This window comes from Hippichthys cyanospilos, chromosome 8, assembly GCF_059441005.1.
Source record: "Hippichthys cyanospilos isolate Australia breed blue-spotted pipefish chromosome 8, RoL_Hcya_1.0, whole genome shotgun sequence".
NCBI lineage: Eukaryota > Metazoa > Chordata > Actinopteri > Syngnathiformes > Syngnathidae > Hippichthys > Hippichthys cyanospilos.
Window position 1 is genome coordinate 1,562,294 of NC_142376.1, and position 27,532 is coordinate 1,589,825.

General features: G+C 41.4%; 2 protein-coding genes across 6 annotated transcripts in view; one reads left to right on the forward strand and one right to left on the reverse strand.

Annotated features, from left to right (window-relative positions):
* Positions 1–10,065, reverse strand: part of arid5b (AT-rich interaction domain 5B) — a 73,959-nt gene extending 63,894 nt beyond the window's left edge. The window contains exons 1-3 of the mRNA XM_088421579.1: positions 10,016–10,065; positions 9,647–9,738; positions 9,105–9,362 (exon numbers count right to left, since the gene is read on the reverse strand). Coding sequence (XP_088277705.1) covers positions 9,105–9,362; positions 9,647–9,667 — 279 coding nt within the window. The 5' untranslated portion in view covers positions 9,668–9,738; positions 10,016–10,065. The remainder of the gene's footprint in view (positions 1–9,104; positions 9,363–9,646; positions 9,739–10,015) is intronic.
* LOC148419787 (transmembrane protein 26-like) lies at positions 9,500–26,212 on the forward strand. 5 transcript variants are annotated; one of them, XM_088421583.1, is made up of 10 exons: positions 9,613–9,745; positions 10,097–10,113; positions 13,478–13,551; positions 13,682–13,868; positions 19,395–19,492; positions 20,443–20,539; positions 21,563–21,655; positions 23,903–24,102; positions 24,859–24,938; positions 25,127–26,212. In XM_088421583.1, exons 4-10 carry the CDS (start codon positions 13,839–13,841, stop codon positions 25,420–25,422), a joined length of 894 nt encoding a protein of 297 aa, XP_088277709.1. In that variant the 5' UTR covers positions 9,613–9,745; positions 10,097–10,113; positions 13,478–13,551; positions 13,682–13,838; the 3' UTR covers positions 25,423–26,212. The 5 variants fall into 5 exon arrangements, with proteins under 5 accessions (XP_088277711.1, XP_088277709.1, XP_088277708.1 ...); XM_088421582.1 differs by lacking the exon at positions 9,613–9,745 and having other exon boundaries at positions 10,038–10,113; XM_088421585.1 differs by lacking the exons at positions 9,613–9,745; positions 10,097–10,113; positions 13,478–13,551 and adding an exon at positions 9,500–9,565.
* Positions 26,213–27,532: the final 1,320 nt, after the last annotated feature.

A 27,532-nucleotide genomic window follows, 5' to 3' on the forward strand; every position in this document is an offset into this window, starting at 1 on the left:
TCTCCTCCTCCACATGACTGACCTTGGCTCGGTGGGCCCAAAACAAACTTTCCCTGGGAATGAACCAAAAAAAAAAAAGAAGACTGGAGGCTAGCCAGAAATATGACCACTTTCTTGTCACAGACTTTAGTGGAATCAACTTGTGAAGCCACATAGAAGAAAAGTCATTCCCAAGTGGGCCAGGCCAATAAAATCACAGTATATATTGATATAACTTTAAAACAACAATTTCAGATTTATGTATTTTTTTTTTAATACTGTCCAAAATAGTACAAGCACAATGTCACTTAACTCTTTCAGTGCCATGGAGCTTGCTATGGTCTTAAAATCATAACAATGATGACATTCTTATCAAATACTTGACTAATGCTTACCTAATATAAGCCAATTTGGCGCTGTAATGCTAACTGTGACCATTGCGTGGCAGTTTCCACACACACGACATAGCTATTTCCTACATGCAATTCCAAGTAAGGAATGGAAGTCGATCGTTCATACGATATCGCCCATATTTACATAGACATAGCACACAATATTCTCATGGCCTTGAAAGATGAGTGAAAATGCTACATATAGCGGCTCTATAGAGGTTTCCTTTTCTGATAACGCCTGGTACTAAAAGAGTTCATCATCAAACATTAATATTCCTATGAATCATAAGGGATCATAAGGTTTTCTTTGATTTAAAATAAAAATTCAGCTCATTTTGAAACTTTTCAACGCATCCTGAATTTTCTTACGTAACTACACAATATTTTTCCAAAGGGGCGTTTCGTAGCCGGAATTTTTTTTCATAACGAGACGTTCGTAAGTAGAGGTACCACTGTGTTTTTGATGTGAATGAAAAGCATTTGAAATGGACTCATAAGATGGTGGTTGTACTTCAAATGCAGACAAGTCAAGGAAACATTTGTAATCCAATGCGTATTCACACTTTTTCATAATCGAATTACTATTCTCGGAATGCGGCGCGTCAGTTTGTCTCCTGCCTCATTATACGCTCGCAAACAGAAAAAAGAATGAGAAGCTTGTGAAGGCCAATCAAGCCGAGGGAACCATTCTTATTCCCGTCACCTTTTCGAGTATAGTCGATTTCCACTGGAAAGCTTTTTTTTTTTTTTTTTTTTTTTAACTGACACCATCCTAAAAAAGCTGGTAATAATTTAGGTGCTATTTCAGCAATGGCGAGGAATTCACTTGAGGGCAGCGTTGCGAGTTAATGACTCGCTCTGGTGCGCCGGCGACCAATTTGCAATCTGCAACCGTACGCAAGACGAGGAGGCGCCGTCGCCAAGGTTCACGTTTACGCTTCTTCGTTCCGCGCGCAATCCATCAAAATGCTGCACAGCTCAGCCACTTAGCTCGGCCGGTGCATTCCGCATGCCTGGATTAGCCATTCGACTGTCCCCCCCCCCCCCCCTCCTCCTGCCCCCTGGAAAAAAATAACTAAATCAAAGGAGCAGCAAATGAATACAATCTCATTTCCCTTACGAGCAGTGTGGAACACATGTGCGTGGAATAGCGCCAGAACGTTTGCCACGGCAATCAATACAAGACTACTGCTGCAGTCCCGAGCCTGTCAGTGTTGTGTGTGCGTGTGTGCGCACGTGTGTGTGTCAGCCGGGAGAGAAGGAGAGAGAGGTCAGAAGAAATCAAAGGTGATTATAATAGCGCATTAACATAATGTGATACAGAAATAGAGGCCATGCTTGCGGCGCGTACATCTCCATGGGAAAGGCATGGTTGAAGACGATTACATTACGATTTGCTTGGGGCAGGGGTTCTCCACCTTTGTGGGGTCGGGGACCCCTTTTACAGTAGAGAGCAAATTTTCCAATTTCGCCATAGCAAATGTTTGCGGAAACAAAACATACAAAAAATCATTTAAGACAAACATTAGTGCCCTTTTTATTCGCCATCGGATTCAATTTGACATTGACAAGATAAATTGCAAATTGCACGCCTCCTTATAATGAACCGGGTCAATCCACGCCCCCAATTATTTTGTCAAAAATAGCATTTTAATGAAATACCGCTTTAGCTGTGCTGGCTTCATCGCCTCGTTAGCAACCAATTGTAGACACAAAACCCATTTTGACAAATTTCAAAATGATTACGTTTTTAAAAACATATCAACTCATTCGACGTATTTTCACGTTGAAGAGTCCAAACATTCAATCCAGGATACTTAAGTATCGATTTAATACTTAAGTATCTAGGATTTTATGTCCCAACTCTAAAAAAAAAAAAAAAAAAAGGTGAAAATACATCCCTGGCATTGAATGAGTTAAGTTGGTTAAATTGAACGCTTTATTGAATATTCATGAATACTTCCACAATTTAATATAAAATAAAATGAAATTAACACATGTTTCTATTAATACTCCAAATTATTTCACGGACCCCCGGGGGTCCGCGGACTTTACTTTGAGAAACCGCTGGCTTAGGGTACTAATAAAATAAGAAGCAACTGTATCATCATGTTTTTTTTGTTTTTTTTTTATATAATCTAAAAAACTCCATTTGAACTAACTAGACTGATTGAGGCTGGAATTGAACTTGACTGTTCTCGTTGCGTGCTTTTCTGAATTTATGAAAATGCTGAAAGGGGACCTGAGGGAGCAACTACGCTATTAGGCTAGCATATTAGCATATAGCATATACGCTATTAGTCTTTGAACGCATCAGTGGAGAGGCCAGCCGAGGATTTGTCATAACGGCCCAGCGACTTGGCACAAAGGGCTGTTTAAAGAGCGGGGGGGGGGGGGGCTCAACTGGTGTTGGCGGGGGGGCCGATAAACAGGGCCCCCGGCTTCCAATTTTGAATAACACCCCTTCCCCCGACCCTCCTGGACTTTAAACAACGTTAACTCATTAAACACGTCAGTGGCTGGCGTATACAAAATGAAAATTGAGGCCACGCTGATAAGAAGGCGTCATAAAAAGTTGTTATGAAAGTCAAGCTGCCATTCCCATTACTATGTAAACGCAGGAGCTGCTGTTGTGCGGCGTGACATGTGAAACTTGGGTAATGGCAACAAATATTTGTCAAAAACACTCGCAGTTAAGAACCGTCGAGTTCAAATATTTACACAAATATGACAAAGCCAACTGGTGTACAGTCAACTGCGCGGGATTGTTTATGCTCGGAATTTTACCTTACTATTCCATCCAATAATAAAAGTAAAATGTTACTTTCGTGAAATGACTACTTTTTTTGGCCTGGATATCATAATTTTACTCTCATCAAATGATGATACATTTTTTATGATGTAATTGTTGCAACATTACAACGTCATACTAAAGGGGGAGTCTCTTTATAATAAATGTTGTTTTTTTTTTGCTTGTGGGCTCCACCTTGTCTCGTTTTCTTTTCTCACATTAATCTTTTTTTTACGATTATAATTTCATAAATTTAATTACATTTTCTAAACTTGAATTTCCACAAATAAAGACACAACACAATTTGAACACATTATGAACCACGCCCAATCAAATGACTACTTTTATTTCTAGCACTCTATTTGTTTGATTGTTTCTTCTAGCAAGTGAGACTATTCTTGTAATAGTCTGACTCGTATTTCAGGATGACAATAAAAGTTGCTATGAATCATGGTGATTAACTTTTTTTTTTTTTTTTGCGTCAACTGGAATTAACACTGGAACTGACCTCTAACCCTGTGTGACAGGAGGACAAAACAAAAGCGCAGTGGGTCACGGGTTGGCCAGAAAGAGAACATGCAAACGAGAAGAAAATGCAGCAGGAGGAAAAAATAAATAAATACAGGAAGTGACATCACAAAGTAATTTGCTCATGCGCCTCATATATATATATTATATATATATATATTTCAATATACAATACTGTAATAACTTCATTTTCAAATATTGTTGACTAAATATTCCGCTGACTCAGATTAGCGTCAGGGGGCAAAGGCAGCGCCTTGCGAAGGTCACGAATGCCTCCGCAGCTTGTCGGGACCGGTCCACTTCCCCAATGTGTTGTAACACAACGCAAAGTACAGATCGTCGGTTGGCTGAATGCACTTGAACGCGTCGCACCCCCACACGCGCAAAAATGCTCTTCAAAGCCAGAAAGCCATGTGATGCAAGCTGCTGCATAATTCATGCAAACCAGAAGGAGGAGGAAATTGCTTTTTGGCATCATAGCCTCTTTTTTTTTTTTTTTTTTTTGCCCTGTCATCATTTTTTCTCAAAGAGGAGGATTCTTTTCTCTTTTGTTGTGTCCACATGAAATGTATTGGCTTGACGGCACTGAGCTGATAAGATAGTTCACCACCATACGCACACAGAGAGGAATGTAAGCTAAGCTTAATATACCGTACACGACACGAAACACAAACCAGGGAAAATATGTCACGCCAGAGACTTCCAGTCATTCTTTGCTATTTGTGCTTTGACAACGGAGCAGGAAATGGCATTTATGTAATCTAGTGTCTTACGACTGCCATAAAATGATGGCATTTTTCCTCTGTTGAGATGTAATTATTGAAGTCTTTTTTTTTTTAAATTGCCTTTTATGAAAATGTTATTGTCGTCATTGTTTTCTTGTAATATTACAACTTTGTTGCAAGATTTACAACTTATTCCTGCTTACATTTTCAAAGTAAATTTACAATAATTTAATATAAATAGTTTTAATAATAACCATAAAAAGTCAGTTTACAATCGTCTGTTGTATGCAGACTCAGGCAGCGTTCGGATTCATATTTTTGGTTGTGGAATATGAATTCAGAAGATAAAATTAACCAAAATCCACCCATTTTGTCTCATTGTGGCCATTTTGCCACATCCTGGCAACCGAAAATGACAACACAGTTGTGCGGGGTTCAGGAAACAGCGTGCCTCATGAATGTCACATGACCAAGAGTGGGAAACCAGTGATTTAAATTTTTTATAATTACGTGCACATATTAACATCCAAATGTGAAGGAATTGTTTTATCAATTAAAAAAAATAACACTTTTATTTCATCGAATATTAGAGTATTATGACTTTTTGAAGACTTTTGCATGATAGGAGTCCAGGCTAAGCCAATCATGGAAGTCATTGAACGGCCTGCAAAAGTCATAAGTTGGCCGCTAGCGCCACCCGGTGGTTTTGGGGTGTCAAAACAAATTTCTATTGCACCCCGTTTGCGAGTTGCCGTTGAAAGGATTAATACAAAAATCTGAGGAATCAATTCAAATTCAAATTCAAAATCTTTCCAATTTTGAATGGGAGTAAATGAGCCTGAAATGGGCCAAAATTTGACACCAACAGGTGTAGCTCTCGACCTCCCCTTTGCAAGCATTTAGAAGGGACGCAGCGTGGCATATTGAAAGTCGTCATGTCTTGACAATCTATGCAATATTGTGTAGTTGTTTTTTAATGTTTTCCTTTGATATCACACATCAAAAACATCAAAAAGCCAGAGATGGGTCAAAATCTCCCCCAGGGGTTAAGAAAGTTTTGGAGTTGACTTCCCCTTTAATTCCTTTTATATTTCTCCAAATATGACTGGTGCCATGGTGACAGTCTGATTATGGAAAAATATTTCCATAATTCCCTGCTGGGGAGGGGGTTGAAAATGTCTGCGACGGACCTTTAAGCTTCCTTTGTAACAAGTGGAGCCGAGATATTGCACAAGCGTGCCTTTAAGTGATTACTAAATAATTGCGGCGTGTTAAAGGCCAATAAGACATTTAGCGGGGAGGGGGTCTTCTTGCGGAGATGATACCCGGGGGCTCATAATAGGCATCGGAGCGACAAAGATGATGGCTTGTGTAAGCTGCGGCGGGAGCCATAAATAGCCATGTTTCTCATGAAAGGGAAACGTGATAGGCGCGCTTATTACTCAAGAGGAAAGAATGCAAGTAAACCTTGAGCGGAAGACTTCGAGTACAAACACGGCTTTCTTTGTGCCACGCTCGCACACATAAACAAGACAAGAGAATCGGCGGCTGAAGGAGAAGGAGAAGAAGAAGAAGGGAGGGAGGGAGGGAGGGAGGGAGGAATGCAGAGGAGGTCCATTAAAGTGCTGTTGCAATATGAGAGCCAAAACAAAAACATCAGTACAGTACCGAGGGTGGGGGCGGAGGGAAGACTTGGTTTACGAGATCCCCGCGTCAATGTTTCGACATTCTGCCAACGCCGATTGTTTCAACTGTCAAAATACGGCTGTCGAGTCCAAGGGTGGCGAACCCGAGGCCCGGGGACATCGGTTCATCGCCCGACGTCAGTTTTGGCGGCCCGCCAAAACAAATTTAGCTTTCTCATTAAATGACTTTCATTTTGCCGAAGAAGAAAAAAAATAAGTTATGCTCGGTGACTTTCTGCGTTTTATTACTGTTACTCAATGTGTTAACTCATACACAGCCCGCCCAATAATAAACATTAGAATTCTTGTCAAGTCCTTTTTTTTAATAGAGGGTAGCTGACACCCTTGACTACTGCTTTTCTAATATTAAGGCAATTGAGCACTGTGACCAATGGATGATAGCGTTTCCACACATACAACATACAGTAGATGTTACCGACATGCAATTCAAAATAAGGAATGGAAATCAATCTTTCCTTTGATACCACCCATGTTTACATAGACATAGCACACAATATTGGGTTGGCCTTGAAAGATGAGTGAAAATGCTAAAATGCTAAATATACTAGGCAATCCTTTTCCAACAATCCTTGGCAATGAAACAGTAAAAATAGTTCGAATTCTGGTATTTTCTACGTGACTGTGTATGGGTCTGTTTGGCAACAAGGTCAAAACTATGGCAAAACAGAATGAATCTCATCCTCCTAAATTATTCATATTTTCTTGTGTTCAGTTCCGTCAATTATATAGTTGTGGCGGGTTGAGTGTGATTCAGATTTCCCACATTGTGAGCGGTCAGTGTAGGCTACATATTTAAATTCCATTTCATGAATGCATCTTAATGTTAGTCTCATCTGGTTTCCAGACACTAAATTTAATGGGAGAGAATGACAATTATTTTACAGTGCACTAGCCTGAGCCAAAAAATAACTACCGTACTTCCCCAAATAGGACACAACTGTTTTTAAGATGCACCCTAATTATAGGGTCAAATTCTGGTATTTTCTATGTTACCATGTAGGAGATGCACCAAAACTTTGGCGACAATATAAAAACTAGAGCAAAACAGCAGAAATCGCCTCTTTAAGTGTTTCAGATTCCCCACATTGTGAGCAGCAATGAACACCTCACAAGTGTAACGTTGCCTACTTTCTTTGTACTTTCACTTTGTACTTATGCTTCGGTGCAAAAAACTAAAAAAAAAAACCTGTTCAAAGCAATGTTTGCGTGCAGATTCATTTCCGCCGACACTGCGTTGTCAGCTCATTTGTTTTATTGATTGCATCACTCATGGCTCATTGAGAGTGTGGGAAGATGATGTTGTTGTTTTCTATTGTGAAATGTTTAGATAGAACCCTAATAATAATACGGGCTGAATGGTAGTCAACAAAGACATCACGATGAGGCGAATATACATTCAAATCATTTGCAGTGAGGGAAACCATAATAAAGGTCGTGAAGATATCAAGTTTGACCACCCTGGTCTATGTTTTGAACGGCGGCCAACAAAAGCTTGAGTAAAAAACAATTAGGTCCTCAGCTAACATGCAACACCAACACTCGACCAAGAAGTCGGATGATACAAATGACGCGTAAAAACATCAGGGGAGTAAACGAATCTTTGCTTCGTGGAGGCCTTGACATATGACATCAAAAACATCAATATATCTGATCTTTTAACAGTACTTCCAAAGAGACGGATCAGATTTTGTCAAATGCGACCCCAGGACACTAACGATGAGTCCCTGAAACCGATCCATATCCAATCTTTTGTCATGAATGTCGGACCAACAAGCGACAAATGTCACAATTCTACCATAACAACAATGGTGGATGAGGCTAAAAAAAACTCATCACTCCTCAATTTCCAGCTTAATTTGAACAGATTCAAAATATTTTGACAGCCATTTCGACATCAGCAGGTACTCTGTTCGACCATCCGTTGTGGTACTTCCTTTAACACTAGTTTTAGGCATGCCCACTGTGTGTGATGTCATCTTGCCCTCGATGCGCATGCAGGATAGTTTTGGCCTCTTTTAAGGTCACACACGTAGAGGTTGCATTTATTTGGAAATACAAACTCACAGAGGAATTTTATGGCAGTTCTACATATATTATATGTTACACTTTATTCTAATGTTTACTGCATATGATTTAGATATTTACAACGGCTGGTACCGAATTATTGTGAGAAATTATTAACATGATTGCGTCTTCACATAAAATGGTAGCTTTTTGTATTAGTCAGTACCAAAGTAGCTCTAAGTTTCAAAAAGGATGCTGATTCCTGTAGCCTAGTTGTAGTAGGCTATTTTACCGTACTTTATGATGTAAATTACTTATGTTGTGTGCATGTTGTTGTTTTTTAATGAATGGATAGCTGACAGTCGTGGCCAGCCCTCTCCTTAATATAAAAATACCGTATCCACAATACAAAACTGGATTTGTTCGACTGAGATGTTTGCTTTCCAGTGGAACGCGATACGGCGAGGGAGGACCGTAATTGCGCAGTTCACGTGTCCTCGGATAAATTGATGTCAAGGTTCTCACGCAAGATAGTTGATTGTTACGAACGGTGCCAGAAAAAAACACCAAAGGAGGCGAGTTACGACTGTCCTGACATACGACGCAAAGTATCATCATTACGACACAAAAGCCAACAGCCTGTCTGACACCACGTTGCGTCGGTTCACTTTATGTGCGCGGACTACGCCGCGTTCCGATTTGCGTGCAAATCCATCAACATCCACGCCATCTGCAAACCACGTATTTCATTCACATCCAGTGTGCAATTTCCGCCCGACGAGGGTCCACAAAAATGTTTGATGCATGTGTTTTCTTCCGAGCGGCAAGTGCACACGCAGCACAAAGGCGAGAAAAAAACGGAAACCAAACACACCGCCAAGGCAAATAATTAATGCGCTAAATATGCCAGGGATAGCAATAGAGCGGGGGAGGGGGGTGGGGGGTGGGTGGTGATAATAAACCCAAATTCGCTCCTTACCTCTCCGTGGGAGACATCGCGTCCCTGGGGAGTGTCCTCGGGTAGGAAATAAAGTTTGGAGCTGGACAAAAGTTGTCTGCTCGTCCTCTCCTCCCAGAGAAGCTGCAGCTCGGCGACGCAAACGGGCTCGTCCGGCTTGCAGCGCACCAAGAAAAAGTCCCCCAGCGACAGGATCCGAGGCTCGGCGTCCCGACGGGCGAATTTGAAGGCTTTGTAGAATATATAAGGTCCGTGTAAGCCGCAAGTCGAGCCCACCCACTGTGGAGAGAAAACACAAAACAATAAGAGCACAAGCTAGCGGCTAAACAAACATGTTGGCTGGCCCCGCATGCTAAGCTATTAATAGCCGTTAAATCGCTCGCCGACGCTTGACACAGTTGCTACCGACGCCGAACCGACGACAAATGTCAAAGTTTGGCGGCGCTCGGCGATTTTCAAGCTGGGTCTCGTCGAGGGTGAAGGTAAATAACGAGCTAAAAAAAAGTCGAAGGGCTCCGCGGCTGTGCGTTTTCTTTTTTTTTTATTTTTTTTTATTTTTTTACCTTGAGTGAGTTCGGCTCCATCGCGACGTTATGAATTGATTCAACTCAACACGCTCTCCAAACTTGCTGGCTTGAATGGATCGCCGCAGGTCCTGGAAGGTGCACACAGCGACACACTTTAAAATTGTGTTCGTTCTGACTTAAGGACAATTTTTAAATAGTCGTTTCGAATGCATGTGAAGCTTTGCGACGTTTTCAGTGTGTCTTATTCGTTACATGTTTTTCTTTACAACTTAAACTCATTTTGTAGTCCTGCTATTAATTTATAAGCCAACGTAAACGTAATATCACGCCCGAATCGAGACATTTTGTTATATACACCGCCATCTGGAATTATATTTTGCTTTTATAATACAAAATGTGACTCACCGCGATTTATCCGCCTCGAAAAGCTTAAATGACGTCGATCGTAGCCGTTTTTGTAGCGTCGTTTGTGTATGTACCTTCCAGGACTTGCATAAAAGAGAGTGAGTATGAAAGCCCATTTCTCACATAATGACACACACACACACACATACACACACTAGCAAGCTGTGGACGCAGACAACAATGTTACATGAAAGTTAATAGGCCCATCAAATGGTTCCTCAAAAGGCAATGAGAGACTCGTGATGTTCCGCTTTTCTTTGCCCCCCCAACGGCAAAACCAGTTTAATTTTATTGTCCTACCAGGAAATAAACAGCTTTATCTTTGCAGCAATTTGGCGTCAGTCATAAAATTCACTCATCATATAAAGATTTAGCGCACCTATTTCACAATCAATGCATTGATTTACTATTTATTTAATCTCTGACATCGGTGTTTTGATATTCGCCAAACCTATCGAGAAGCGTCTTTACGTTGCCTCTTTATCAGCTATTAAGGATGATGTGGTGGATGTTTATTCATGCGTTGCTCACTGTGTCCACAGGACGACGCCGTTTCTCCACAAATCATGCACGCACACTCAAGGCCACGAGTGATGTAGATTACGCAACCTATTTTTTCACCCTGCTGTGACTTGACGTAATTTGCAGAGGTGGATCAGACCGACATAAATAATAAGTTATATTATATTATATTATATTATATTATATTATATTATATTATATTATATTATATTATATTATATTATATTATATTATATTATATTATTTAGAGAGATAGATAGATAGATAGATAGATAGATAGATAGATAGATAGATAGATAGATAGATAGATAGATAGATAGATAGATAGATAGACAGACTGACAGACGATGACAGCCAGTCGTCTTAGGCAGAAGCTGAAAAATAGCAACAAATCTAGTTCGACATAGAATAGAAGAATATTTTTTTCAAGCAGAGGAAAAAGTCGACAGTAAAATTCATTCTGAAGAAGCGATGACCTGGAAAATCGACTTAAGCACCGTTATTAGCCTCGTAGCCTAATAGCATTTAACCGATTTAAAATTTGATCTCTGGCAACATGAAAAATATCTTTTTTTTGGCCACGCACATTCGTATTTTTTATTGACCGCGGGGATAGAGAAAAACAGACTGGGGACGTTGCTCTATTAGGCTAACGACTCGTTACTTTACAATTGCGTTAAAAGGTGTCTGACAAGAGCGTGGCCCTTTCCTCCGATGCAAGTTATCTCCACTTGATCTCTCAAACTGCCACGGCGGCGACGCAATCAATGGGCCTTCACCGCTGTCCATAATGAAGTCCCCCTTTGCTTAAATCGATGGCGGCGCTCCAGCTCTTATCGCCAGCATTTTCCGCATGTCGCCCGTCGAAAATCTCCACGCGGATATTGACGAGAACGTGCGCCTGGGGGGACGGCTCTTTTATTTGAGGAGTGAGGCGGGTTGTCTGGGAAATTTGGAAAAGGGAGCTTCAATCGGCGCCAAGTGAAGTAAATGAGGAAGTAGCGGCCTTTAAATGCAACCACACGTGGGACTCTTACCTCAGGCTCATACATTGCTAACAAGCTGGCTTTTATTGCACCGTTCTATTTTGATAGATTTGGAGGTTGTTCTTTGGGAAAGGCTACAAAAAGAAACATAAATAAAAGACGCTCTTTGTGCGAGACGGATAAACAAAATGGTTCAGTACTTTTTTTGGAGGCTGGAGAAGCCGCCGATCTTGAGCGCTAGGAGACGTACTATACCAAATCTGCACCATATTGGATTGTTAACTCTAAAAACGATCCGATCGCGAATGTATCCATTGATACTGCGCCCCCATCTTAAAGGGAAAGTCAAGTAAATAAAATTTCAAACAAAAATTTGTATGTACCCCCACTAGTCGAAACTGAATTGCATTTTAAACATACTCTTATACAGCGGTACCTCTACGTACCTTGATTTTTTCCTAAGTAGAGGTTCTTTTTTATACAAAAATAGCCTAATCCCTTCCAAGCCCCAAAAACGTTCTTAAAACCTTTAAATTCATTATATTGTAGCAGATGATAATATGAATGCAGTTCATTAGTTTGCCTGGAGATGGTGCTGTTGTGTGCAGAGAAATGTGTTTAGGTCATTTTATTTGTGCATTTTTATCTCCATTTCGAGTGATTTAGGAATCGTTTACAAGTCTACGCGAGCAGTGACATTTATTCTGAGATAAGTTTGAGCATGTAAGTTTTCTTAAGTTTAGTTTCAGGTAATTCATAGTGCTTCCTGTGTGTTACGTTAACATGCTAATGACGTTATATTACCACAATAAAAATCTCAAGCGTTGACCTGGGGGCACACTAGGGTTTCAACTTCAGCCTTTGGATAGAAAACGCAAAAAAACAATCATATGGCGGCAGTGCGGTAGGTCCCGTGCAGTTGTGTGGCGGATAACCTAACTGGTAATCACGTGAGTGATGCGCGGCGACTAATTTTAGACTCCCGGACTCATTAGAAGCCGCTGTTCCATTTCTCGGTCCAATTAGACGAGCGACAGGGGCCGCTTTTAATCAGCGCTCAAGTTCCGTTGGCGACGCTCGTTTGCGGGCCTCCTGCGGCGCGTCGTAGGCCACGGCTAATACAAACGGGTGATGCCCGCCATCCTCGCCGCCACATCAAAAAGCATGGCATACGACCGCACTGTTGAATAGAAGCCACACACACGCACACACTCGCCCGCCTTGCTGCATAATTTACGATCTGACCTCAATCACAGCGCACTGTCATGCGAGCGGGAGGGAAAGGCAAATATTCTCTGCCTGGCTGCCATGACAATTAACGACACGTGGTGTGTGCACAGCACCGATTCACGCACGTCAAATTGGATCACGTGACCGAGCGGCTGCTTTTGTTGAGAGCAAACGTAAGTGTGTACGGCAGGGAAAAGGAATCGAGGTGGGAGAAAAAGGGTCTGCTGTTAATAGGAGTCAAAACGGTGGTCAACAACAACTATCAAAATTGTAAATCGTTTAAATGCTCAAGTTGGGTCAAGCTCGGAGGGAATAATCTGGACGTTATGGCAAATTCCCCTGGGCCGGATCGCAACATCTGCTTTTTGGGGCGTTTTGAAATCAGGAAATAATCAATTCATGTCATCGTGGTTTCAAATGTGTAAATTCTCAATTTGGGTCAACCTCGGAGGGAATAATCTGGACGTTAGGGCAAATTCACGCTGGGCCGGGCTGCAATATCTGTTTTTTCGGGGCATTTTGAAATCAGGGTACAATTCATGTCATCGTTGTTAGAGTTTTAACAATGTCTGCCGGCTGTAGTTTGGGGACCACTGCTATACACTGTAACAAAGAAAATACAGTGGACTCGCGGATTACAGCGTCCCTGTCTTACATTTTTTTTCACATTACAAAGTGGAATAATTTTTCCATCTCTTCTTTGCGGCATTTTGCCCACTTTTAGGCATCAAGAACTGTCATGATCTGTGGGGTTGGCTCTGTTTATGTTGTTTTGCTTCCCTCTTCAGGCGTTTTTAGGTAATTGCCTGCACTGCAACGCGTCACTAAGATGCCGGTCTGCAATTGGTCGGCGTCACTAAGATCCCGACATGCTAAAGACCTGATCTGGTGTGAATGCTAACGATATCGTACTTATTGTGCATTTTAGTGCTTAATTCAAACTTGAATTGGTGCGCCATGGGTCCCGAGATTGCTAGTGATGTTAAGGGAAGAAGTAAGAAGATGATTGGTACGGAAACCAACCCGGAGATCAACCAGAAATACGAAGAAGGCTAGGCTACGCTAGGCTACCCTCGCTAGGGAATATGGCCGTAAGTAGCTCAAGTCACCCAAAGGTAAATAATATTTCATTTTTCCTTTATATGTATTTTTTATTTATGATGTTATTTAATTGTATACATGTATATTATAGTACTTACTATGCTATTTTGTTACCAATTTTTAAGTATGACGTTTTTACCTGGAGTTGTACATGCATTAGCTAATTAGCATATGTTTCTATTGCCCGCCATACGACGATTTCGCCTCACTGTGCCAAAATTTGACGATAATATTAAGGGTGCACCCTATATTTGGGGAATTACGGTAAATCACACAAATCAGCATATACTATTCTCAAGCCGGCGTGATTGGCTGGCCAATTAATTGGCGTTCCATCTAAATTTAGCGGCGCTTTTCAATGACATTGTTTGTAAAAGCCTCTTCCAAGACGTGGCTCTTCCTTTGTTATTTTAAGATCTTGGGATTTGTTTTGTTTGTTTTGTTTTTTGCTGCGGTGGCAAGTGTTTGTCGGGCTTGCCTGCTGTTGAGGGAAAAAAAAAAGCTGAGCGGGATGAGAAAAGTGCAAAGCGCAAACAAACTAAGCCGTCTGGCTGCCGCAGCCATCTGCATACAGTTACATTTCATATCTGGCCATCTGAGGCGGGGATTAGAAGCGTGAATAATGGATTTATGTAAATGTTGGATGGGGCCTTAACCAGAAAAAGATGAGAATGATTGAAGCGGTGAGATTGACTTCCAGGCGCATGTGCATCCTACACGTGTTTTCAGCGCCGCATTTGACGGACTCATTAATGCACAACAGGAGCCACGAGCTGCATTTTTAACCACGCATCGCTTTAGGGCCACGACCTGCAAAATTTATCATAAAGAGCTCATGAATGTCAGCAGGTATCTGTGATTGCACCAGTCACCCACCGGTATCATCCTCGCCTCTCGGGGTGGTTAACCACTTTATCCAGTAGAGGGTGCTGTTTCAAACAAAATATATGGTCATTCCCCAAATTTAAGACACACTGTTTTTACAAAAATGAAGGCCAAAAGTATGGTCATTTACAAATTAGATTTTTTTTTTTTAATTCAACACCATTTGAAGCAGATCGACGCACAGATGTGCATTTTTATATCGGTCGTATTCTTGCAAACAATAATTACCATAGAGGTGTCAAACTCATTTTTGCCGTGGGCCACGTCGTAGTTATAGTTTCTGTCGAGGAATCAGTATGATTGTGACGTAAAGAACATTTTAAGTGTGTTCGTCACACAAAAACCTCGTTTTGAAATCAGAAGCTGGCAAAAACTGGTTAAAAAAGACATTGGGAATAAGAAAATACTTGTTTTTTCACCCCAAATTTTTAAAAGTTGAAGAAATCGTGCAAGTTTGGAATTTTGGCCAGAAAGTCAAATCAGCATTTCGCCGGCCAAATAAAATGACGCGGCGGGCCGGATCTGGTCCCCGAGCCTTCAGCTGCTGGCTGCTCTAAAAACCACATAATCCTACTCACTATGTATGTAATATCAAGAGCGGCCAGAAGCGGCGCCAAAAAAACGAAGATAAAGCACACACGTTTGAACTGTTAAACTAAATAATTTCCAAAACATTATTTCAGGTGCAGCCCACATGGCCCGGTACCGGTTGATCCACGGACCGGGGGTTGGGGACCACTGAACTAGTGGCTGCATAATGCAACCCCAGCCATTACTGTAGCTTCTATTCTATGCTCCTCATAATGCTGTGCACCCTATATATGAAAACAGATTTGAAATGGGCCATTCATTTAAGGTGCGCCTTATAATGCACGGAATATACTCCAACGCGTCGTGAAAAATGCAGATAAACGAGGAAGAACAGAGCAAAACGCAATAATAATCGCTGTTGTAACCTGGTTTGAGAAAATTAGGATTAAAAAAGGAGAGAAAAACTGCAACCTGTTTGTGGAATATACACAAAAAAGAGAGCAAAAAGCAACGGCAAAACATGTTGGAACCAGGCTGGGGAAGACGGGAATAAACAAGGAGAAAAGAAAGGAAAAAGCATAAGCATATTTGCCAAATAAAACCACACTGTGGCAAACGATCTAAGCTGATCCTTTTCAAAAGCATATTTCCAAATATGACGAAGGAATAATCTCCTCGGCGCATTAACGATTTATCTTCTTTTATAAGGCAATTTAGCCATCACTTGGGGTTGCTATGGCGACGGCAGGTTTACTCCGAGACAACTAAATGACCTTATGCAAAAAGCCTCTCGCCGTACGGGACTAAATTGCTGTGAGCGGCGAGGTTAATCCCCGCGCTTCTTCTGCCGGGGACAAATGAAAACTTGTTAATATCAATGTAAAACATCTGCGGGCTGTTTACCGCACAGGCAACGTGAGCCAAGAGGAGAAGCGGGCGGGGGGGCTGGGGGGGGGGTGGGGCACTCAATGCCGCATAATGGCCTCTTGTTTTGATTGCTAATGCAGAATACGCAGCAGTTTTCCAGCGTTAAAGTCGGGAAAGATGGGGAGGAAAATGAAGGTAACGCAATATTGTTTTACAGCAAAATCTCATTTTTGTCAGAGATTCCACACTGGAAAAGCTTTGATGAGCCTCAGCGCCCGGCTGCTCGGAATCATACTTGTCTAATAAGCGCTTGGCCGCTTGCAGCTGTCGACACGGAGAGCGGAACCAAAAAAGAATGAGTCATGTCTTACCCGTTACAATTGCAATCTCCCGAGATGCGAGTATGCCTGACGTGTGTGACTTTGGGAACGGGCGCGGGGGGAATACGTGGACGATTATCGAGACACCTGCTTCACTTTTGACCCCGGCAAAAAAAAAAAGATTAAAAAAAAAAAAAACATTGGTGGAGCCAAAGGAGAAAGGAAAAAGAGAGAACACGATGATCAATTACGGCAGCAATAACATTTATTAAGAACTTGTATGGATCCCCAGGTTCATAAATAAATAACAGATACGCCAAAAGATAGAGAAAAAAAAGAGAACGAAATGATCAAATATGACAGCAGCAACATTTATCGTGAACTTGAGTTTATCCCCAGGTAATTAATACATACATAAATAAATAAATAACAGATACGCAAATGTACATAGAAAAAAAGAGAACAAAATGATCATATGAGACAGCAATAATGTTTATTGTGAATTTGTATGGTAAATAAATAAATACATAAATAAAATTAGGCAAGCCAAAAGAGAGGAAAAAAAGGAACAAAATTATAAAATACGACAAAAATAAAATTTATTGTGTATGGATGTACTCAGATCCCGCTCATAAATGCAGCAGCTCTTCTTTGGACGAATATAGGACAAAAGAAGAAGTTCATTTTTGGAAATTGTGACTTGTACTCACCCAAAAATAAACGGACATGTGGGATCCTTTTTTTCTGCCTGGAACATCCGTGGGAGGTCACACCACTTCTTTATGTGGTGTTGAGCGCCACCTTTTGGGACAAGGCAGAACATCATCATCATCATCATCATCATCATCATCATCATCATCACAGGAAATGACCTTGTTTTTTTTTTTTCATTTTCACTACTGCTGCCAACTGTCTGTACTATTCCAAGGCAGAGCAGAGAGCAAAAAAAAAGATGATGTTGATGATGATAGACATGTTGGAACAAAGACAGGAAGCGTCTGTCTAGCTTCCAAGGTCACAGGTCAGTGAGCCTCGCCACCGTCAACTGGCTGGCTGGGTTGACTTCTTTCAAATCCAAAGCAGCATGAGCACGGCGCGCGTTATGTTTGTGTGTGTGTTCCAGGGAAGACTTTGCGTAGCGAGCGACTTCCTGCACAGGCGACATAATGAGATATGTGATTGGAATGCCCGATAAGGTTTTTATGTGACTGCTGAGGCAAGCTGATTGGTTTATGCAATCTTATAAAAGAATTGAAAATGAAGGCACGCAATCGCTTCTGTGTGTTGTTGTGTAAAAGAGGAAATGACATCACACGCCATGTTCAGGCTTCGCGATTTTTCTTTGTTGCCCAAGATCCAATATTTAATATTTTGCTATTTTGTGCATTAAGAAGTAACGCATTTTCTGCACTGTAAGGCACGCTGGATTATAAGGCGCACCTTCAATGAATGGCCTATTTTAAAACTGTTTTCATACATAGGGCGCACTGCATTATAAGGCGCATGGAATAGAAGCGAGAGTAGTGGCTGCGCTTCCGTGATGCGTCCACTAGATGGAGCTGCGCTAAAGGAAATGTCAACAAAACAATCAGATAAGTCAGTCAAACTTTTCAATCAGAAATGAAGAATGAAAATAATTAATGGAAATGGGAACAATACCTCGTGATTATATTCAAGAAACTTAGATCAATGAAAAAACAATCGAGGGTTTAAAAGAAAGAAAGAAAGAAAATCCCCACCAGAAGACTTTTCATTTTTTACAAAAATATTTTTCAGGTACAAAAAGCACTTTTAAGTTATTACATTTCCAGTTCCCTACGTTTCAGTGTTTCCGTAATATGAGCGGGCTCTCTCTTGTAGTATATTAACTTGTTTTTTTTACAATTCATTTGTTTTTAATCTTAGGAAAAGGTTTGTTTTAACTATCTCGTTGGTGTCATTTTTGGTTATTTAACTTTCTTTAAATACACGGGCGTAAGTTTTGCTTTAGGGAAATGTAATTTCACATCTACGACAGCAGGTGATGCTGTAGTGCTTTCGTTCTCTCCGTGCGGCAGTTATAAAATTTTTTTCAACGTTTTTTCCTAAATCACATTAATGTTTAATAGTATTTAGAAAACAATCAGCAAAATATTTTATAGATTTTTCTTCAGGTTAAAAATTTGCAATATTCAGGTGCTTATGTGTCAATGTCCCAGATACATTTAGATTTATTATACGGTATATTGATTTAATTTTTTTCAGCATCAATGATTCAGATGGTCCAAAATGTTTCTAGTTTGAGTAAGGAATTACATTTTTTTCTGGCACTTTGATGCACTTTAAGTAATTATTTTTTCTGTGTCCGATAAACCCGTAAAAAGTAAAGTTCAAGTTTGTTGTTTGTGTTCACGTTAAAAAGGCTGCCATTGTAGATATACTGACATCTTTTTACAGATAATCATTTTTATTTTTAGGCACGGCGGTGAGTGACTGGGGGCGGAAGTTAATTTTTTTCCTGGGCGCAAACATGATTTGAGAAGCGCGTTCTAACCCAACTGACTCAGCACTGCAGTTGCAGTTGCAGCCTTTGTCGCCCTCGCGTGGACGCTGCACTTATTGCAAAAGCTGTCCCCAAGCGACCGACGAAGAATTATCCTGAAGATCGAGCGGGCAAGCCGTGTCACGTATTAGAAAGCGAGCGGCTTCATGCAGCAGCCCCCATTCCCACTCCCACTCCCACTCCCACTCGCATTGGGAGGGGGCGGAGCTTCAACTTTGAGCCCGCTTTGTGCGTGCGTGCGCCCCAAACTTCATCGCGCATGCCGACTTTGTCAGTCGGGAGTCGCTTTGAGAAAGATGATGCTGAGCGTGTTGAAGTTTACTTGCGCCATCGTGACCAGGGCGCTCTTTCTCTTCGTGTCGCTGGCGGGCGTGTGGCGGGTGACGTGGGTGAAGGGGGACAACTTCTTCTGGTTGCTCACGCTCCTCTTCCTGCCGCTTCTGCTGGAGATGATCGTCACGCTCAAGAGGAGGAGAGGACAAGATTACAAATGGTAAAAGGCGCGATTTTGCAGTCTACTGCTGCTATTGTTTCACCAAACAATGAGGGCAGGGGCCCCCACCCCCATTAAGTCTTAAAAAAAAATCATTGTTATTAGTGCTTGGGAAACAGGACATGGAAATTTGGCCGAAATTCTCTTGCCACATTTAACTTAACAACTTTTAGCGAATTTCATTTGTACCGAGTAAAATGTCGCTTTTTTTTCTGTTCAATTTTGAAATGTGTAACTTAATATTTTTTCACAAGTTCAATTTACACATTTATAATATTTATCTATTATATTTTGGTTAGGGGTTAATTAATTCCCTTTTGTTTTAATTCAAAGATACTCCTATTAAATGGCTAAATAACCCTTTAGACTTCAGTTTTTTCCAACCTAATTTATATTACTATTTGAAAAGGTTGTAGATTGATAATGGTTAGCGATAAAGGCTCGGTATTATTGCTCGGTGCAATTTTGGTGCTCAAAAAGTTAAGGGTCTCATTAAAGTAATATAATATTGCTTGTAAAATGTTGCTTCATTTCGATTTGAGTGAATGTGGCTTTTTATTGTTTTTTTTACCGTGTACACTATTTGTTCAATAAACTTACTAAAGAAGGCAAGCATCTTTTTTGAAAACGAGGCCCCCAAAATTTTCGAAAAAAAAGAGAGGAAAGCTGAGAGCGTGGTTTCCGGGAGCCTTTCCCCTGAGCTATTCCAAGACGGGAAGTGCAAAACATGTCGACTACCAAGGAACACCCAAGCAGACCTTCAATTTGCTTCACTGCGTGTATGAATAAATCATAAGCGTATAACGTGAATTACGGATAATAGGAGATGATTGGAGCTCTCAAAAGTCACTTTGAAAAGGAGATCTAATGGTAGCTGAATGTTTGCTTGCATGACATCATCGGTTCCCGTTGCATGCTCTTCATGGAGGCCTTTGCATCTTGTCTTTCAGGTTTTCGCCTCCGATCTTTCTCTTTCTCATCAGTATCATTCCCTCCATTTGGATCCTGGAGCTGCACTACCAGCAGGACAAAGCCAGTGACCCCCAGGTTTGATTCTTTGCCGTCTTCCGGCTTCTTCTTCTTCTCCAAATTGCAATTCCTCGCTCATTAGGCTCAGCTCATTGCTTTGTTTGACCACAGCTTTTAGCTAACATTTATCTACCTAATACAATTTCAGGTTCATGTACCGTATTTTGCAAACTTAGAGCAGTGTTCTTGTTTGCCTGCGTCCCTGCGTCCTAGACGGATCATTTTTGCCATATTTTCAAATCAACGTGCGTCCACTGGACGCAATTTAAAATGTCACTGTATTGATATTGAAATAAAAAAGGATTTTTTTTTTTAGTTTTGGTGTCTTTTGTTTTACGTCGGAAGCGCGCTGTGCAATGACGTCACCGCGAAGCCCATTCTGGAAAGTCGCACGATAACAAGCAATGGAGGGAATTCAACCGCCGCGTCCTAGTTGAATGCCGTCTTGTTTCGTTTTGCAACCTTGCGTGATCTTGTTGTATAAGCAAAAAGCCTCCTAAAAGTGCTACCTTTAGGCCCGAAGCAACATCAACGCTGCAATTTTTATATTTCGTATCAGTGACAAATTAGGTCATACACAATCAGGTAACAATGAGCCCGAAAGTAAAAAGCAAAAACGCTTCGGAAGCTCGAGAAGAGGAACAAAAGAGACATGTGAAGCACATGTTTTCTTTTGTTCTTACGCTGGGTAATATCCACTTTTAATCTACTTGAATATTTTTCTATAAGAGGAAATTTAGAATGATCTAATCACTCTTATGACTCATCTCAGAGTCAGGAAAGATTATTTTGGAGGATGACCTTGCATCCAATATTTTCCACATTATCATTGCTTTATAAGCAATTTTGGTCCATGTACTGACAATACACGATTTATTCCTAACAGATTTACTCAATAGTTATAAATACAGTCATCAGGATGGAGTCTGTCAGGGGGAGTAGTGCACTCTTGTATGGATCATTGATAAAAGTGTCGCTAACTATATTTGAATATGGAATGTGCTTGAGTAAGGTATGAACAGAGGGTATACGTCGTTGCAGTGCAAGAAGCTCGACTCGTGGGAGAACGTCAAGAGAGTGATCACCCTGAACGAGACCACGGGCCAAAACCTCACATACCACAACTACCTCGAGGTAACGCTGACTTCACATTGCTGTATTATTAGCCTGGGCTGCCGTGCGATGACGGACATATTTGAAATCATTTTGGTAATTTATTGGAAAACTACTCAGCCGTGTCAGGATTCTGAGTCGCGACAGTAGACCAAAATAAAGCAGGTTTGGCAAGATGCTCACGCGTGATGTCAGCAGTGTGCATCAGCTTTTCTTTTAAAGAAAAAAAAAGGGCTGCGCAAGGGACTTAGAGTATGTTAGGAGGATTAAGTCTCAAATGAGACAACCAAATTCAAATTCTGATGAATTGTGGTCCAACATGAAAATTTAAGGTTTCAGGTGACAAGATACAGTCAGCCCTTTAACCCTCCTGTAATTCCCCAAAAGTGTTTCAAATTTCCCACATTGTGAGGGGTCAATGAATGCCTCACCAGTGTAACGTCGAATGCGTTCCAAGCAGGTGTTTATCCTTTTCCTCACGACGCGGCTCGTGTTCTCTTTGCCATAATTACCCAAAATTGGACAAATATAAAATAAAAAATCTCTTAAGGGTTAAGCACCCTGCGCTAGAAACACTCGTCACCCCTACTACCGCATTTCTTCAGCAACCAGTCAACTTATCCATTGCCCGGGGGTAGGATTTCTAAGCTTCAAAATTTAAGTTACAAAGAATAGAAGGTGAGAGTGCTGTGAACCAGCCGCCTTTCGGTCCTGAAGCCAAGTTCTTAGAGCCAAGACCTTCCCGACCTACCGCCACCCCCAACTTTGTGTCAGACTAACACAGACGGTCAACACCTCGCTGACACAATATCAGTCGAAAGTCCGAGTCAAACGAAAAAAACTACTAAATCCATCGCTAATTACTCCAACACTGACCTGACATGAGATCTCGGAGCGTTGAAGTTTTAGAATCGCCGACAAATTGGGTTCGCAGTGCGGGGAGAATAAACACGCTAGGAACATTGCACAAAGATGCTAGTGTTGACGTAATGCAAGGCAGCACCAGACGTCTCAAAAGTCTCAGGCAGAACTGACCGTTTGGATGAGGAGGGGGGTGAGACAAAGAGCCTTCTCAGGAGTACTGGCCGGAATCCGTTGAGAAAAGTCAGGAAAAGTTGACTGGTGCAATTAAGGCACCGGTGAACAGAAAGACAGCTTTAATGCAAGACTGCAAAAAAAAAAACACGCTGTTGAACGGGAGTCCAAATAAAATGTGTTACTGTGTGACAGCCAAATCTGCAAGGGCGTTGTGATTCGGCAACAAGGGTCAGGTGATGGAAGGCGCAAATCCAAATGCAGGGAGGACGGAGGCAAGGTGCGCTCGAAAATAATCTAATGTACGGATGAAAAAAAAATACGAAAGAAAAGCGCTTACGACGTAACCAACAAAAAACTAACTACCAAAACACTCAACGGGATGACGTGGAACTGACAGAAACATTTACAACAACACGCCGACAATGACCTGACAAAAGCTGAAAGGAAACAGGAAACTAACAACACTCAAACCTAACGAGACAACAAGGAGTACCTGGACAAGACACAATCGGAACAGGGAGCTGATTGGCCAACACAATGAAAGGGTTAACGTGGACAGCTGGACGCAATCACACCAACAAGGAAAACAGAAACATGAATTAACATGAACATGAACAAAAGAACAAACCACCCAGCCGGTGAAAAGACAAACCCAAGCCCAACGAGAAGAAATAGAAAACCCTGACACTAACCAAAACACAAACAAAACACCACAGAACATAACAAAGAGAAAATGCACTTGAAAGTCCAATGCGTCCGTGTCAGAAGAAGTGGCCTTAGAATTGACCCTTGGGGAACACCGCAATGAAAAAAAAAAATCCATTCAGATGCAAATATCCTCTCCGGTTTTATGAATTGACCCCTGGGGAACACCACAATGAAAAAAAATCCACTCAGATGCAAATATCCTCTCTGGTTTTATTACCACAGATAGTAAAATTGCTGATATAACATTGGAACGTTTTACAAGTCAATATTTGAGCAATTGTGAGATCGCCAAAAGAGCATGAGTCATAGATACACCTCAGAAAGCTTTTATCCCCAAAAAGAAAACATGTGCCTGGTCCCTTTTCCTTTTCAGGGTGGGGGTAGGCTCCAATAACATCCAGCAGAGTCTTGTAACAGCGCGTGAACCCGGTTAGCTGCATGCTACAACTGTCCGAGCCAAGCGTAAACACATCCAGATGTCCGTTTACGTAGAAACAACATCATCCTTTCTGGGTCTTCCAGAACATCAACCAGGCTTTGTGCTCCAACGAGTGGATCCTCGCCCTTCATCAGATCCTGCTCATTCTCCTCATCGTGGGAAAGTGGCTTCTGCCCCTGGGGGGCGGCGTCACCAGGGACGAACTCTCCCAGCTCCTTCTCATCTTCGTGGGCACGGCGGCGGACATCCTCGAATTCACCAGTGAGACGCTGTCGGATGTCAAGTGGGTGGCTCTTATCGCGTTTGTTCAGCGCTTTAGCAATATCCTCCTGAGAAACAACCTTTGCGTTTGTGTCCACTCTTCTGTCCGTTTTGTCTTAGTAAGACAGCAAAGCGAATTGCATCCCACCCATAAACATGAGAGGTCATTAGAAAGGCCGGGATGTCCTCTACCGAGCACATCGGGACTCAGTAGGGTAGCTCCAATGAATCAAAAGATTTAGATGCAGGGGCGGGGCTACATGGTGGCCAGTGGTGACCTTTGCCACCCATTGCTCTCGTGAGCCGGAAAGTAAACCGGGAAAATGATACGCTTCGGAAGGTCGAGAAGAGGAACGAAACTCACGTTAAAGCTAAACTAACACTCAAAGTAAAAAACTGACTGTTCTACTAAAATTGACAAAGTCATAACAGTGCTTGTGATATTAAGAAGATGACGATGGATGATACGTGTAAGTTCATTCGATTATTTTAATAAACTACTTTGTGCTTTTTATTCCGCAATTTTGGGGATTCCACACATTTCTGTTGGGACCTTTAGCTTTTGACTAATGCTAGTCCTGGGACCCAACAGTTTCCGGAGGTAAAATGAGCACTGGTCCCTCATTGGCCACACCACTCTTTGCGCAAAATTTTGATATCTGTGATTTTTCTCCCAAATTTGCTTGCATGCGTCGACCCCTTGAAACCCGCCAGTTAATTATATGAACTGCGTAATTACAATCAAATATTGTATCAAGCTGTGTATTCTCTTTTCCAGAGAGAACAGTCCTCAGTTGGTCTATATCATCTTAGCCGTATGGACGTGGAGCATGTTGCAGTTCCCTCTGCATTTGGCTGGTGAGTAAAAAAAAAAAAAAAAAAAAAGAGGATACTTTTATATTAGGGGTGCGCAAGTGCTGATACCAGGTATCGGTATCAGGCTGATACCAGGGTTTATTTCAAGGTACTCACGATGCCCTCTTGTGGGGGTTTGAAAGAAAATGTCTGTTCACATTCCAAACACGTGTCCTGCTCGTTTTCGACAGTGGTGAACTCCAAGTCGGACTCGGCGGACGACCAGGACGTACGCGAGGTTTCCCTTCTGACCAAACACAGCACGGACATTTGGAGTGTCGTGGAGGCTTTGTTTATTCAGGACGGCCCCTTCCTGATGGTGCGCCTCACTGTCATGACCTACTTCGACGTCTTCCATCAGATGCTGGTCTTCTTCGCCATCAAAAACTTCCTGGTGGTCATTTTGAACATGTACAGACTGGCAGTCATCTGCCAGGACTTCAGAACTTCTCGGAGTGGCAGCGGCTTGGGCAGCGCCATACCGTAATTAGTGTATTGATTGGACTTCTTCTTTTGTCTTTTTGTGTCCTGTAAAGTCAGTTCAGTGTCCATGCATGAGCCTCTCTGTTACTAAAGTCAGAAGACGGTTGATCAGTTCTCATAGAGGACTGGACTGGAGTAACCGGAGCGGCGTTAAAACTGAAGACGCCAGCAGACCAACAGGAAAAGAGGAAGCAGGACAAGAAAAAAATGGGGTGCTGGAAGTTTCTGGATCCTTTTGAAAGTGTCAGCACAGGAAGAAAAAAGCCAAATAAAATAGTCTTCGAGCTCAGATAAGATAAGATTTCCCAGCCCATTTCTTGCAGTCTGAGCATGCTCAGAAGACATGGGAAAATATGTTTTGAGTGCTGACCGAATTTAGGGACTGGAGGAAGCGTTTGAACTCAGCCACGGATGTGAAACAGAATGGAACCAAGTGTAAACACTGGGTATTTACAGTATTTCTAGCAATGCTGACTTGGGATGTTTGTTCCTGTTTATTGCTAGAAAACAACCCTCTCTTCAAGCGTTCATGTTATTTTTACAGACATATTAGAAGTTAAAATCCTCCTGACAACATAAGAATATTATACTGTGAACTGTATTTCAGGAATTAATTCAATTTCGTTTGTGTTGTCGTTTAAAAATAGTGTTATTCGTTACTTTAGATGTGTCTCAAAAATGAATCTGTACCATTGTCCTGATTTATGTAGGAATTTTTACATTTTCAATAAATAAGATAGCAGTTTCGCATAGGAAGGGATGCAAGGAATTGCTATCATTTTTGTGATATATTCTTCCAGTTTGAAACCTGCTTGATTGTCAATGTCGTGGTATTAATTTGTTCATCCCCAAAACTCGTCAGCGTCAGAACTTCCAGGAAAATAACCAGTCATTTGTCGCCTCGCTGTGGACATTAGGGGAGTTACACATTACTAGTGATAAACATATTTTTTTTATTGTGAATCGGTACCTGAAAGTATTATGTTGCCAACAAACAAACGGAAAAACGTTGATACATACTGAAAAGTTGGCAGCTGTTCAAAACAAAAGACTTCATATTGACCTCTGACCTCAAATGCCCGCTAAAATACTCCCCAAGGCGGAAAACGTATTGTTAATACACTTTATTATATGAAAAAAGATGACGTGTGGCATAATTACATTTGGCACGGAAAATTAAACGTAATTTAAAATCAATGGATAGATCAGTATTGCAGAATAGTGCTGATAATACATCTCCCAGAATGCACTGGGATAGCCACACTCATGACGTAGTGGTCTCGCGTTATTTGCTAGCAGGTACTATTCATTGCTTCCTCCTCATTAGTTCGAATTAAGTTTAAAAAGTAATTTCGAAACACACAGAATGGGTTATTATTGTTTTAACGCATGATCATGTTCAATCGTTCCATTGACAGTCTTCTCGAGGTTATTTCTCACAAGGTGACAAGATTGTGCTTGCTCACTGATACTTTAGCCTGCTAGCTAGCACAAGGGAACCGCTTCACAACGTAAATGTTTTCCAGACAGACACGCTCTGTAGAAACCACATGTCCCAGAGTGCACCGCGAAAAGTCTCTATAATGATATAGCACTTTCTAACGGTATTGTTTCACTACATTAAACAAAGCAGACAGAACTGAATTTTAGGTTTTGCAGGTAATTTCGTTCAAAATAGATGTGAAAGAATTGAATTCTGTTTATTCACTAATAGACTGATCAATAAATAAAATAGTAAGTAAATAATGGCAACAAGATGAGGCCAGGTGCCTCAATTCAACCTTTGAATATTATCATGACCTGAATACATACTCTGCACAGACCTCAAGAAAAATACAATGAAAAAGCAGATTCGTTTTTTTTTTAAATTATTCATACCTGACTGCAAGTGAGCAATGACTTGCTATTCAGCTAAAGATAGAGAGTGGTGGCTTTCTAATAAACTGTAATGTTATACATTCTCGGATTGGAGCACAGTTACACAGTCGTCAACTGGTCAAATTGTAGGCAGTGCGCGTAAATAGCCAATAGGGGGCATTATTTAGCAACATTTGAGCGATGGTGTTTTTTTTTGCAGCGTTTTCATCGCCATCGTGCGGTGAAACTGCGTCACC

Coding starts and splice junctions, on each gene's coding strand:
- LOC148419787 (XM_088421580.1), top strand. CDS start 19,146: ATGCAGCAGCCCCCATTCCCACTCCCACTCCCACTCCCACTCGCATTG. Junction 21,656..23,902: donor CATACCACAACTACCTCGAG/GTAACGCTGACT, acceptor TGGGTCTTCCAG/AACATCAACCAGGCTTTGTG. Junction 24,103..24,858: donor GAGACGCTGTCGGATGTCAA/GTGGGTGGCTCT, acceptor TCTCTTTTCCAG/AGAGAACAGTCCTCAGTTGG.